At 45.9% G+C, this 12,444-nt stretch overlaps 1 protein-coding gene and 1 long non-coding RNA gene across 7 annotated transcripts in view; one reads left to right on the top strand and one right to left on the bottom strand.

Annotated features, from left to right (window-relative positions):
* DNAL1 (dynein axonemal light chain 1) overlaps positions 1-11,465 on the bottom strand; it is a 41,276-nt gene extending 29,811 nt beyond the window's left edge. For 4 of the 6 annotated variants that reach the window (XM_032691425.1, XM_032691428.1, XM_032691426.1 and 1 more), the window contains exons 1-4: positions 10,690-10,922; positions 7,719-7,921; positions 6,685-6,867; positions 502-540 (exon numbers count right to left, since the gene is read on the bottom strand). In XM_032691425.1, the coding sequence (XP_032547316.1) occupies positions 502-540; positions 6,685-6,867; positions 7,719-7,921; positions 10,690-10,900 (636 nt within the window). In that variant the 5' untranslated portion in view covers positions 10,901-10,922. Of the gene's footprint in view, positions 1-501; positions 541-3,148; positions 3,237-6,684; positions 6,868-7,718; positions 7,922-10,689; positions 10,923-11,374 lie in introns of those variants that run through there. The other 2 variants (XM_032691429.1, XM_032691430.1) reach the window with 2 other exon arrangements.
* LOC116788524 lies at positions 3,262-8,981 on the top strand. The gene is made up of 3 exons (XR_004357664.1): positions 3,262-3,620; positions 7,193-7,263; positions 8,777-8,981. It is a non-coding gene; the product is annotated as an uncharacterized LOC116788524 (long non-coding RNA).
* Positions 11,466-12,444: the final 979 nt, after the last annotated feature.

Below are 12,444 nucleotides of genomic sequence, written 5' to 3' on the forward strand. Positions count from 1 at the left end.
TGTATTAACACAGTATTTTAAGAGGAAAAACAAGCAAGAAACTCAGATTCTGAGTTAAGCTTTGCACAATATGAGGGACAACATGCCAAAAGACATGTAGAAGTTTCATTGAATTCAGTACAGTGAAAATTTCATACTTGTTTATTCTGTGGGAAGGACTACAGTCAGGTAAAGTGAAAAGAGCATAATTGAAACATAAGACATCTCCAACTTTAAGTCCCTTTGTAGCTTCACGCCAATGCATATGCAGTAGAATGAGGCAGGAGAGCAAAATAGACTCATCTTTACCAGTCATATCAATTTAACAAGAACATACAGAAAATCCAACAGAACGTATTATACAACAACAGTAATCATCATTTTACTTTGTAAAACTTCTTAAAGCAGATGTTTCAAGCAAATGTATTTCCTACAATGTTTGAAAAACAAATTTAACTGAATACAGTCAAACCCCATGCCACAGAGTACTGCAAAGCAGCTAGACACTGTTCTAGTACTTACCCATTTGGCTAGAGCTTCTTTGATAGTTGTTGCTTTGGCCTAAAAACAAAACAAATTTAAATGAATATTCACTGCAAATTTATAATTGGCTTGTTCACTGCAAACCTATTTCCTCTCCCTTCTCTCTCCCTATCCTGCTTGTCTATCCCCTTCTACCACTTTCTTGTATTGCCTTGTGTCAGCTGAGTTGAAGAAGCTGGAAACCCTCGGTGTCCCATAAATTTGTTTTCTGAGGTACTTGGCAGCATTTTCAGAAGCAAATGATGGGCTTAATGTCAGGACATTATCTTCCTGATCTTACTCTCTGCCCCATGGGACACTGCTTGTTTGCTCTGATGGTGAAATTCAATTCAAAAGCGTAAGAAACTATTGCACTGAAAATTGTGATCTAATGCTCTTAAACCCTCACACTTTCTATTGTGCATTAGCAACTTCCCGTTTGAAAGCAAGCGTGTGAGCACACAGAATGATACAGCCTCTTCAGATTCACTGAGGAAAATGAGGTACATCTTGCCAAAACTAAAGAGCAATCTGGATTGTTTATATTTGGTGTTTTCTTTCCAATTGCTTTGCATAGAGTTGCATCATACGATGTGAAAACATGTATTATTCAGTTTGAAAAATCTGAGAGCTGCTGTACAAGGCTTTTTAGGGACTGACCCACTGACCAACTTTCTGTTGTCACTAACTCCAACTTTTCTATCTCACATCAGAGTCTTATAAAACCACATGAAGATATCCAAAACAGTAGTATATAAACAACATATTTAATGCTTCTCTAAACACTAAACATATTCCAAGATGTCTTTTGGATTAAAAAGGTTTCAGAAACCAATCTTTCACAAACACTGATCGACAGCCTCCTTTGTACAAATGTAGAAGGACTCTAATTTTGGCATCTCTGTTGCTCTTATGTGTAGCACTACCACGTGTGGATAAAAGCAGTCTTTCAGGTAACCAGATATAAAAAAACCCCCTACAGTAAAAGTTAAACCAAACAAACTAACTTCCACCCAAAATCTTACAGGCAACCAAAATCTTACACCTCAACCGCAGAGCTCTAGTGTTGGGTACTTTACTCTGGACCACTGGAAACACTGGTCTCAGGGCAAAAGACAATAGCTGAGGCAGCTGCTTATAAAAAATGGCCACAGCCACTGAAGACCCAGCAACCACCAAGACCCAGCAACACCAGGGAGCCTGAGCATGCACCTCAATCACCAATATACACCTCCACTTAGACATGTATCACTGGGCATCCTCAGATGTTCCAGCTGCTTCTGCTCATTGACAAGTATTTGTTTCTAGTCTATACCAACTGACAGCTAGCTCATGGTCCCATTGGAGATGACCTGGCAAACTTGTGCCAGGTAGCATCTCCTCAGTGTCTGCCACAGATAAACAGCTGCATGACCTCTTCCTGTTCAGAAAATCACATCCCTAATTCCCATTCCAATAGCCTCATGCAATCCAATTAACAGCTACCAGTGTGCCAGCAAAAACAAGGGGCTTCCAGCTAACTGGGTTTTCTGGACAGAACTTCACTGCTGCTTTTATAATTATGGCAGTAAATCAGTACAGCACTTGGGTACATGATCTTGGTCACTCATGTTGAAGGCAGAAATGGATTTATATGACCAATATCTGCTTCCGTTTCTAAGTCATGCCTAAAACTGGATTGGATCCATCTGAGCACAAGAAGCAGTTTCTTTCCTGACCTCTGCTGACTTATCTCTGCTGAGTTGCTGGAAACATGGACATCAGCACAGTGATTTGGAGAACATATGTCAGAGATTTCATTCTCTTTGAGGTGTACTTGAAATTTCTGTAGATAAATAAGAGTATCTTCTGCCAAGCAAGATTACCTAAAGGAAACTTCCCTCTGAGCAGCTTATTTTCAGGGCTCCTCTACCTGCATATTGAACAATTTTATATAGGTATTTAGACTAAAAAAATCATAATAATTAAAATACTCAAAACGCCAAGTGATTAATTGTCACCCTGAAGAGTCGCCATCAACACGGCAGGAACAAGAAACAGAATACCTTAAGGGGAAAAAATAACCACACTTGTATTACAATAGTTATAACAAGAAGTATTTCCTCTCCCTAAACATGGCAAATGGACATAGACTATTTACAAAATTTAGTCCCCCAGGAAAAAGCAAAACAGCGACACTTCGCCTTAATTTGCAAACATTTATTTATATGTTCAATAGAGGAAATCGGAATTGCACAGCAACCGACAACAAGCTAATCGCTGTAGTGACCGCAGACACCGCTGCCTTAAAAACGCTGAGGTTTGTGTACGATGACATCCCAGACTCCCCGCTGCTTTCACCTATCCCGAAATGCCCCTTTCTCAAGGCACAGCATCAGGCCACCACGCCTCAGCCGCCGCCCCGAGCCCCGCGCTGCCCCCCGGACAGCTCACGTCGAGCCCAGGCTGCTCGGCAGGGCCCGGCCGCGGAGGGCTCCGCCACCGCCACCGTCGGCCCAGGGACCGCTGGGCAGCGGCCCCGGGGGGACGCCGCTCACACACCACCCGCGGCACCAGCCCCGCGCCGCCGGGTCCCGGTCCGTCCCGCGCCCCCCCCAGCCGCCGGCGGGCCGCGGTGCCGCCCGGCCGCCCCCGCCGCAGGACCCACCATGGTGCCGTTGCTACCGCGAACGCTCCGGTTGCTACGGGCGCGGGAACGCCCCGGCCCGGAACTCGCGTCGGGGGCGGCGGCCGCGGCGCCTTGTGGGACGCGGCGGGGGGCGGGGGGCTGTGCGGGCCCCGCACGGGGAAGGCGGCAGCCCCGGGCGCTTTGGGACCCCACGGGCGGCTGTGAGGCCTCCCAGAGGTGGCCGGTGCAGCTGATCCAGCCCCCCGAGTACTAGTCCCAATGGAATGTGATGGGAGCTTTGCCTGGCAAGGAATTACTCTGTCCAGTACTGGGTTCTTCAGTACAAGAAAGAAAAGAAGCTACTGGAGAAGGTTCAGAGGAGAGCCATAAAGATGATTAGAGGTCTGGAACATCTCTCTTATGAGGAGAGACTACAAGACCTGAGCCTGAATTGTCTAGAGATGAGAAGACTGAGAGAGGATCTCATCAATGGCCTATAAGTATCTCAAGGGTGGGTGTCAAGAGAATGGTATCAGTGACAGTGGCCACAAACTGAAACACAAGAAGTTGCATCTCAACACGAGGAAGAACTTCTTTACTTTGAGGGTGGCAGAGCACTGGCACAGGCTGCCCAGGGAGGTCATGGAGTTTCCCTCTCTGGAGACATTCAAAATCCACCTGGACATATTCCTGTGTATCCTACTCTGGGTGACCCCTTCTTGGCAGGGCAGTTGGACTAGATGATGTCCAGAGGTCTCTTTCAATCCTAACAATTCTGTGATTCTGTGAATGTAAACCTATATAAATAATGTGGCTTTAACTAAGGCCACAGACACTCAGTTTAATGTACACTTCAGGAAACAGCTATGTTTTCTGCAGTGTCAGCAATGCGTCTTTGGTCCCCAGGTAGCATTGTAAATACACAAAATGCTAGTAAAAAAGTTGGCTGGTTTTCTACAGGCCCTTCTATGAATTATTTTGTCCAGAAATATCCTGACCCTGACCCATTCATAAAAGGATCTTCAAAGTAAAATTACATTCTTTTTATTTTTTCCTCCTTTTTAAACAAAGTATCATTCAGTTTTCCAAACAAATGAACTATTCAGAAACAAAATCTAACATCAAATTCTTAGGCAAGGTGCTTTTTAATAAGCGTTTTACTTCTCTTTCAAATTGCATATATCTGACAAAATCTAACACTGAATTATTTTAAGGCTTGTGCTTTAGAAATTAAGTGTGAGGACTTAACCTACCTGGCTTTTATTTATAAATTAACATTACTTCCTGATCCTCCAGATTGCAACCTTGCATAGCAATGCATATGCTGAGGTAGGACTGCAGTGTGGAGACACAGGTATTGGCGCTGCGAGTGACAAAACAGGGTTAGGGGAGGTGCTTCTCTTGCACAATTAATTACACAGCTCTGACTACTGAAGATGCACAGGACAAGGCAGATAGACAAAGAGAAACCTTCAGACAACCCTCTCCTCTGTGGTTGCCACTTGTAATGAGTCTAGAAAAAAGGCAGGGTACCAAGTATCAGTGACACCAATAAGCACATCACAGCAGGCTGTGGTCCTGGACTTCTGGGGCTGCTGGTGTTAGCGGATGTTCAAGCACTACATATGACTTGGCAAAAGCCTCTTCAGCTAGTGAGGAGGTTTAGAGACTAGGTATGAAGACATCTTGTGTGGAGTTAGCAGGATGAGGCTTCTCTTGTAAAGAATCGTAAAGATGGATAAATTGTTCAATTGGCATTGATTGTGTGTAAAGAACATGTGACTTTAATCAAATGATAAGTAATAAGTTGCAGAAAGCTAATAAGACCTGAGCAGTAGAATCATGACAGTTAACTGGAGAGAGAATATCCCTGAGAGCAAAACAAAACTGATTACCAGAAATGAAGGGTTTGTATCTTCCTGGGCAGCTCTCAAACTGGTCTGACAAAATGACTTTGGAAGGAGAAATTGTCTTGATAGAGGTCCTCATTAAACAGGCCTGCTGCACTGGCACCATTTCAGCAAGACCCTTTAAACAGATCAAGTGATTTGGGAAGAAGTTGTTTCTTTCTACCTGAAAAGTGGGGGAAAATAAGGTACTAGCCAAAAATTAACTAGGATGAAAAAAGAACGATCTCAGGCAGTGATGGAAAAGATATCCTAGACTTGAGTTTAGGGTTTTTTTGGAGGGCACTGTTAGTTTGGTTGGGTTTTTTTGTTTAGCTTTTTTTTTTTTAAGAATTATGACTCTAAGTTAATCATCGCCATAAGGTGACAGCTTTTTACAGTCAGTATAAATCTTCTACTGGCAAGGTTTTTTGTCTCTCAACTCTGCTTCCTCCCTAAGAACAACTGTCAGCATCTGTTGACATCATTACTAAAAAGGTCCAAGAGTAATTAATCCCTTACTGGCTGCATTTAGCCATGCTCTAACCTATCCAACAGAATTCTAATACCCTGAGTGTCAAATGCCAATCCAAGACATTACAGGAACAAGTAGTTACACCCCCAATACAATACAGTGCTAGTGCCGCTGTTCTCCCTGGATGACAGGAAAAGTACTCTTCATTTTCTCATGCTACATGTAGTTTTTCTTGGAAAGAAACAGCCTGTGTCACCAGAAGACCACTGCATAACATATACTAAGTATACAAGCCTCATTGCAAATAGACATCTCCAGCTTCCTGCAAATACAAAACATTTCCAAGGTGTATATGGCTGTAAATCTGAGTTCTGGGCTAAGGTAACTGAGGACTCAAAGCCAGAATCATTCATCATTCTGATGTCAAAGTTTATCATCGTCATTCCCCAGGGGTGATCTGTCTGTCATTACTGAGGGTGCAGGCGGGCTGTGAACACTCTCCAAGTCATAAATACTGCAAGCAAGCAAGTACCTACTACACTCTTCAGATACTTTTTTCTTCATATCATGACCACTTTGGGCTGTCAAATTTATACCACAGTGCAGCCTGCTATTGTTTCACTTCTCCTCTGTGTACCTAGTTAAATAACTTAGGCTGATCCAAATAAATATCTTTCTTTTGGATTTATACTTGTAGCTAAGTAGTCATTTGGTTATTTCACATTTCAAGGTTTTTCTCAGTCAGTCCCTCCAATTCACCGTCCATTTTGGTAGCTCAAGTTCAGTCATTGCAGTTCTGCAACAGCTTGCATGTGTGTAAATGTTCATCCCAAATGCAAGCGCAGAAACTCCTGAATCTTTCCCCAGGAGTGTTCCTGTGCATGGCATGTGCTTTGCTCTCTCACCCCCCAGAACAGGCACCCCCAAAACACGATCCATAGCTACATGACAAAATGGAGTAGAAGGAGGATCAATTCGGTGACCTGCTTCCTGGATAATCAGAGTTCAAAGTTCTCTTTCCCATGCTGGCGTAGACGCCTGATTGCCAGCTCAGCATATAAGGAGCTCTTCCACATTCGATCATCTTCCCCTACCACTAAGAGAAAGTGTCCTTCTGCTTTTTCAATGGGGATCGTGCAAGGAGAATTAGCAGGACTCATTGGATCCTCCAGAGCTTCAAAAATATCAAATACACCAGTGTCAGAGACACTGACCTTGTTCATATCAAAACGCAGCCCAGGCAGAGTCATCTCACCGTAATGGAGGTCTGCAACTGTGTTTGAACTACAGCCAGAGATGGAGACAGCAGCCACGACTTCTGGCAGGAAGGTGATCATGGAGAGTGCTAATTCTGCCCCTTTTCCAGTCCCAATCACTCCAACTCCTGGTCCTTTCACCTTCAGATAAGATAGGGGGTGGAGAAGAGAGGAAGAAAAGAATAAAGGAAGTATGCATTATAATGCGATTAGCCATTAAGTGACTTTGGAGTTGTGTTATTAAAAAAGGGAAAGGTTAGGTTAATTATTGATGTGACCTGTTGGAAAGCTACAGCCTGGACCCAGGCTCCTCTCTCTGTTTACTGTCTTATTTTTCAGACACATCAAGAGCTGTCAAACCCCACAGAAAATCTCAGAGACAGGTATAAGATGTACCATCACTTGATCCTCACCTGGGCCCTACTGCATATGTTGATACAAAATTTTTCTCTTTTTCCCAAAACAGGTAGCAAGAAATTCAAGCACGTGTTGTCTCAGGCAAATAAAGTAACCTTACAAATTGCATTTGAAGGATTAGTAAGTAGCATTTAATCTTGTCTTTTTCTAGCCTGGAAAGAAAAACTGAAAGCAACATCCCAAACCATCGAATCCATTCTTTCAATGGCTGTTGAGCAGTTTTGTATTATCCTCTCTTAAACTAATTGCTTTTATTAAAAAAAAAAAAATTATCACCACTGCTCCTGTTTGGAGGATATTCCAGCACTTCACCATCCTAATGATCAGCAGTCTTCTAGTTTCTAGCATGAATTTATTTAACAGACAGTTTGTGCTGGAATAAATTCACTCTCACAGTCATATGCATAGCCACCTATGCAGCGTCTACAATTTTCTCACTATTAGGCCTAAACCTGCCCAGCAGAAACTGATACTCAAAAAAAACCCAACCAAACAAAAAAACCCCAATCACCACCATCACTTGGGCATGACTGCTGAATCCTCCCTTGTCCCAAGAGATCTCTCATTACACTCACTTTTGGGTGACGCTGTAGGAATCTAGCTGCCTCCTCAAAGTACTCGAGTTTGAGTTCTTTTAAGACCTTAGGAAGATCTTCAAAGTCAAAATATGGCAGAGAAAGAGCAGCAAAACCACGGGTAGCCAGGAGACCGGATCTAAGTTCAATCAAGCCTCCTTCATCACCATACATGTCAATCACTCCTGGAAAGGGGCCATCCCCTATATTAAAAAGAAGTGGTACAGAGGACAAGTTAACAAACAGGACACTAAAAACTATCTGGTGAACAACAAAATACAGAATGCTTAAGACATTTGCTATTAATGGTCATTACTCTTCCATTTGCGCAGCAGAGATTAAGAGAACCAGCGCTGTATCCCATTTCAGCTATTTCAAACTAAGAATAGGCCTTTAAATTCCTGCAAAAAAATGTGAAGTTAGACTTTTTCTTCTTTAAAAAAATCAAAACCAACTGTTCTAAATGTATTTTTCAATGGTCTTAACCTCCCGCCTTCAGAACAATCATACCCTAAGTCTGCTATTTTCCCCACAAATATGTCACATCTTAATTAACAAAGTGCAAGCTCATGAGTAATGAGCAAAGAGCACTAATCCCTCAAAGTCAATTCTACAAAACTTATGTAAACTCTGGAACAAACTGCATTGAGCAAAGCACAGCAAAGAGACACCAATTGCTAAACAAAATCAACTGGACTTAACTAGCTCTATCTCAACATCAGCACTGTAACACTTGGTAGGAGAACTGCTACTGCAGATGTGACCAGACGGAGGGTAAAACTGAGAGCTGTATGGGTGTGGTTACACGTGCATGACTGATATACAGATAAACATGACATACATGTGTACAATTTGTCCCACAAAACTACAGAAATAATCAGAACTGCAATTTTAAACAGCCATGTGTTTGCAGCCAAGGTTGTGTTGTATCATGTTTGTATTCCAAGCCAGCAGATCTTGGGTTAAAAGGCTAAGGATACCACCTCGTGGAGTTATAAAGACCCCAAGCAAGCAATTTCTTTTTTTCTTTTTTTTTTTTTTTCTTCCCTGGCCACAAGATGTCACCTCTGATGTACCTGGATCCAGCTCACTACAACCATCTCACAAAAAGGACCTGCTTGTGCAAGAGAGTGCTAACTCTCTGACATTACCTGTATGCACTAAAGAAAAGATCTCTGACTTCAACACACTTGAGAAAAGGAAGTTTTGGACAAGACATGCTAGATGGTGGAAACCTCCTAAATTAAAGCATTAGGAAGTCAGAAAGGGACTGAACCATGCTTTTGTGTTCTCTCTCTTTCAGTTCTGATCTTTTTTTCATAGAAGTTCAATATTCTTGAGAGAAAATATGTTGAGATAAATTTATCATAATGTCATGATCAACAGGAACCTTCAGCTAACAGCAGTCAGCCTACATGGCTGGAAAATACGTAATTTATTTATCACCTCTACCCAGAAAGCTTTCTAGCAAGAACATGTAATCAGAACACAGTCAAGCACAACTGTTTCTCTCATGAAGAGAAACTTAAACTTATAAAAGGATCCTGGACTGCCTCCCTGAGTGCCTACACATGCCCAAGTATAGTTTCTGCATAGCTCACTGAAAAGCAGGATAAAACACGATAGACAAATTTACTACCGTTTAAAACCAAAGAAACACACCTTAGCTCTTATGTGCGAATTTAGAAATTTTTCATATTAAAATTACACCATAAGCCCACTTACATCATTTCACTTTTACTAAGAATGGTTCACATTTAAGATTCCTATCTTAACAGTATTAACATATTTTTGTCCCTGGAGCAAAGGAGGGTATGGTAGTAATGCTGTAACTGGATCCTCCATCACGAAGGATGCCAATATCATTTAAGTAATGATTCCAGACTTTTCCCCACTATTACAGTGCCAAACTTGCTAAAGCGGAAAATACAGTTCTATTCCACTGAGTTCAGCAGAAGTCAAACTCATCTTCTAAGGCAGGATAGCAAAACAATCACGTCTCAGAGACGGAAAATCCAGCATGCTGACTAAACATCTGAAATTCAAAGTTCAATCTCTGTTGTTGTTTTTTGCTTCAGTGAACTTTGGATCCACATCTGAATAGATAAAAAAAACCCCTGGTTTGGAAATTCACTGAAAATACTTAAATACCTAATACTGTAGTGATACTTACAGGAGCTGCTGAACCAAGTAGATTTAAATTAGAGGTAATGTGGAGGGCAGTTCCTGTAGCACAACAGTCAGGGAACTACAAGTTTAGATCATGGCTAAAGCATACATCACTGGTGTAAAGTTTTGTTTTCCAATACCAGTAGGAGCCCATCAGAATATCACACCTCATAAAGCACAACCATCCCACAAGCAGAACAGGCAAAACTTGCTGATAAATCTATTCTGCCTGTTTACCACAAAAGTAACCCAATTACTAACTCAGCGTTGGCTCCGACCTAACAGAGGGGGAATAAGTGTATTTTCTAGAAGCTCTTCTATTGTTTTGCTTACTGGCATGTGTTTCACATGGAAGAAAAATGCCTCTGAGTGGGACAGCACAGTCTCACACAATGAAACGCACCAGCTTTTCTGAATGTTACATATTGTGGTAGACCAGAACAAACATCCAACCTACTGAAAAACCGCAGGCAGAGTGCAGCGATGTAGTAAACTCTAGAACCCCTGTTCTCCTTTAGCTCCTTCCCGTCCCGCAAGAGCCGCCTGCCCCGTGCCGCCGAGAAGGATCGGGACACGCACAAGCCGGGCCTTGTCCCGACAAGCACTCGGGAGCGTCTCCGTAAGGTTTCGGGGAAAAAAACTGGCCACCTGTCTGCAGGAGGGCGTTCCGCTCATTGACAGAATACGGATTCCGCGGGTGGCATATGTGTGTTTCTGTTCTGCGAGACTTTCCCTGCTCTGTTCAGAGAAACCGGGGGGTTCCACCGGCCCCGGAGCGAAGGCCTCCGGCCGGGACACTCACCCGGCGGCAGAAAGAGGGAGCCCCTTACGACTCCTTCCTTCAGCCGGATCCTTCGCACGCCGGGGGCCATGAACCACCTCTCCACCTCGGTCTTGGCCACCACGGGCCCGGGCAAAGCGCCGGGCGGGCTGTGGCCCTGGTGGACCAACACCTCCACCTTCATCGGGGCGTCGGTGCTGCGGGGAACGAGCCGCTGGTACGGCCGCTCCATGGCGGCGGGGGCGAGGCTCCAGAAGAGCCCCATGGGCTCCACACCGGTGTAGTCTCCGCCGTGGGAGGCGTCCGTGCCCAGGTGCAGCTCCCCGCGGCTGTCCGCTCGATAGTGCGCGCACGACTGGAAGAGGCAGCCGCGGTCACCGGCCGCCAGGGCCCGCAGAGTCACCGGCTGCCCCGGGCTCAGCCCCGCCACCCGCGTCTCCACCCGCTCGTCGGCCGGGCCGGCGGCGGGGGACACGGCCAGGCTGGCCGCCCGGCGGGACGGCCGGGCGCGCAGCAAGGCCCGCGGCGGGGCGGCGGAAGCGGCGGCGAGCGCTCTCCACATGGCGGCGGCGGAAGAAGCTGCGCGGAGCCGCCGCGCCGTCCGCAATATCAGTACCGCGGCCGCCGCCCCCTCCAGGCGGCCCCAATCGAGAGAAGAGCCCTTCCCCGCCGCTAGGAAAGGCGGACAGCCCCGGGCCGCTCCCACCTCTCCCAAATCATCCAAGCGACTGGAGCAGCCAGCCGGGGAAGGGCAGCCAGCCGCGGGCCGCTCCAGCCTCCTCCAAGCCGTCCAACCGACTGGGGCAGCGAGCCGTGGGCAGCGGCTAAAGTTTCACTTGAAGCTATTACACAGGGAATGCAAAAGCCCGCCTGACGCACGGGGAGCAGCCGAGGCTGGATGCGGCCCGCGCGCGCTGTCAGGCACGGGGGGTGCAAAGTGTTCGGATACACCAGCGCAAACTCGCCGGCAACATCCAGCGCCTTCTCCTCCAACCCTGCGCCTGGGTGCCCAACGTTACCGAGGATCCCCGGCGGGGCTGACAGCTCACCCCGCTGCCCCCGCTGCTCAGAGAGAACCAGATATGCAGCCGGAGCCCGGCTCCGGCACAGCACAGCAGCCGCCCCACCGCCCCTTCCAGCCCGCCTACCCCTGCACAGCGCTCGGCGCCTCGTGGAGCCGCCGAGCCAGCCCCGCAGCCGCACTGTTTCCCGTAACTTTTGGAAGCAGGCGCTAAGGGAATGTACAGGCAGGAACGCTACCCTCCAACAGCGCTGCGGACCTAGACCGGATACCCACCCAGCTGAGGAGATGCCCGAGAGCGGCTCCAGGATGACTACCAACAGGGCCGGGTCTGTTGTTTTCTCATGCTTACAGACGTTCAAAACCTGCATGTGCCCAGAATGTCACATCAGGCTAGGGGCTGTTGTCGCCTATGAACGGGAGATTTGCTACCTGAGGAGCAGGCACATTATTGCTGCTTTTGCTAAGTGAATATCAGATATTCTTAAGGCATTTTAGTGGTGTGAGAGAAGGGGAATGAGCAACACAGGAGAGGGACGTGCACAGGGACAACAGAAAGAATACTGGAGGCAGGAAGAGAGAACTGCTGCTTCCAGAAAAACTAGAACACTGGAACGAGCACACAAAGCTGGCTCTGGTAAAGGCAATGGCATATGGTTCCTCTGAGAACACTAAGGTACATTTTCACCCCAGTTCTCAGCTTGGATAAGTTACCTTCCACTTAATTTCACATTCAAAGAACACCCAGCCTTACC

Source organism: Chiroxiphia lanceolata, chromosome 6 (genome assembly GCF_009829145.1).
Source record: "Chiroxiphia lanceolata isolate bChiLan1 chromosome 6, bChiLan1.pri, whole genome shotgun sequence".
Classification (NCBI taxonomy): Eukaryota; Metazoa; Chordata; class Aves; order Passeriformes; family Pipridae; genus Chiroxiphia; species Chiroxiphia lanceolata.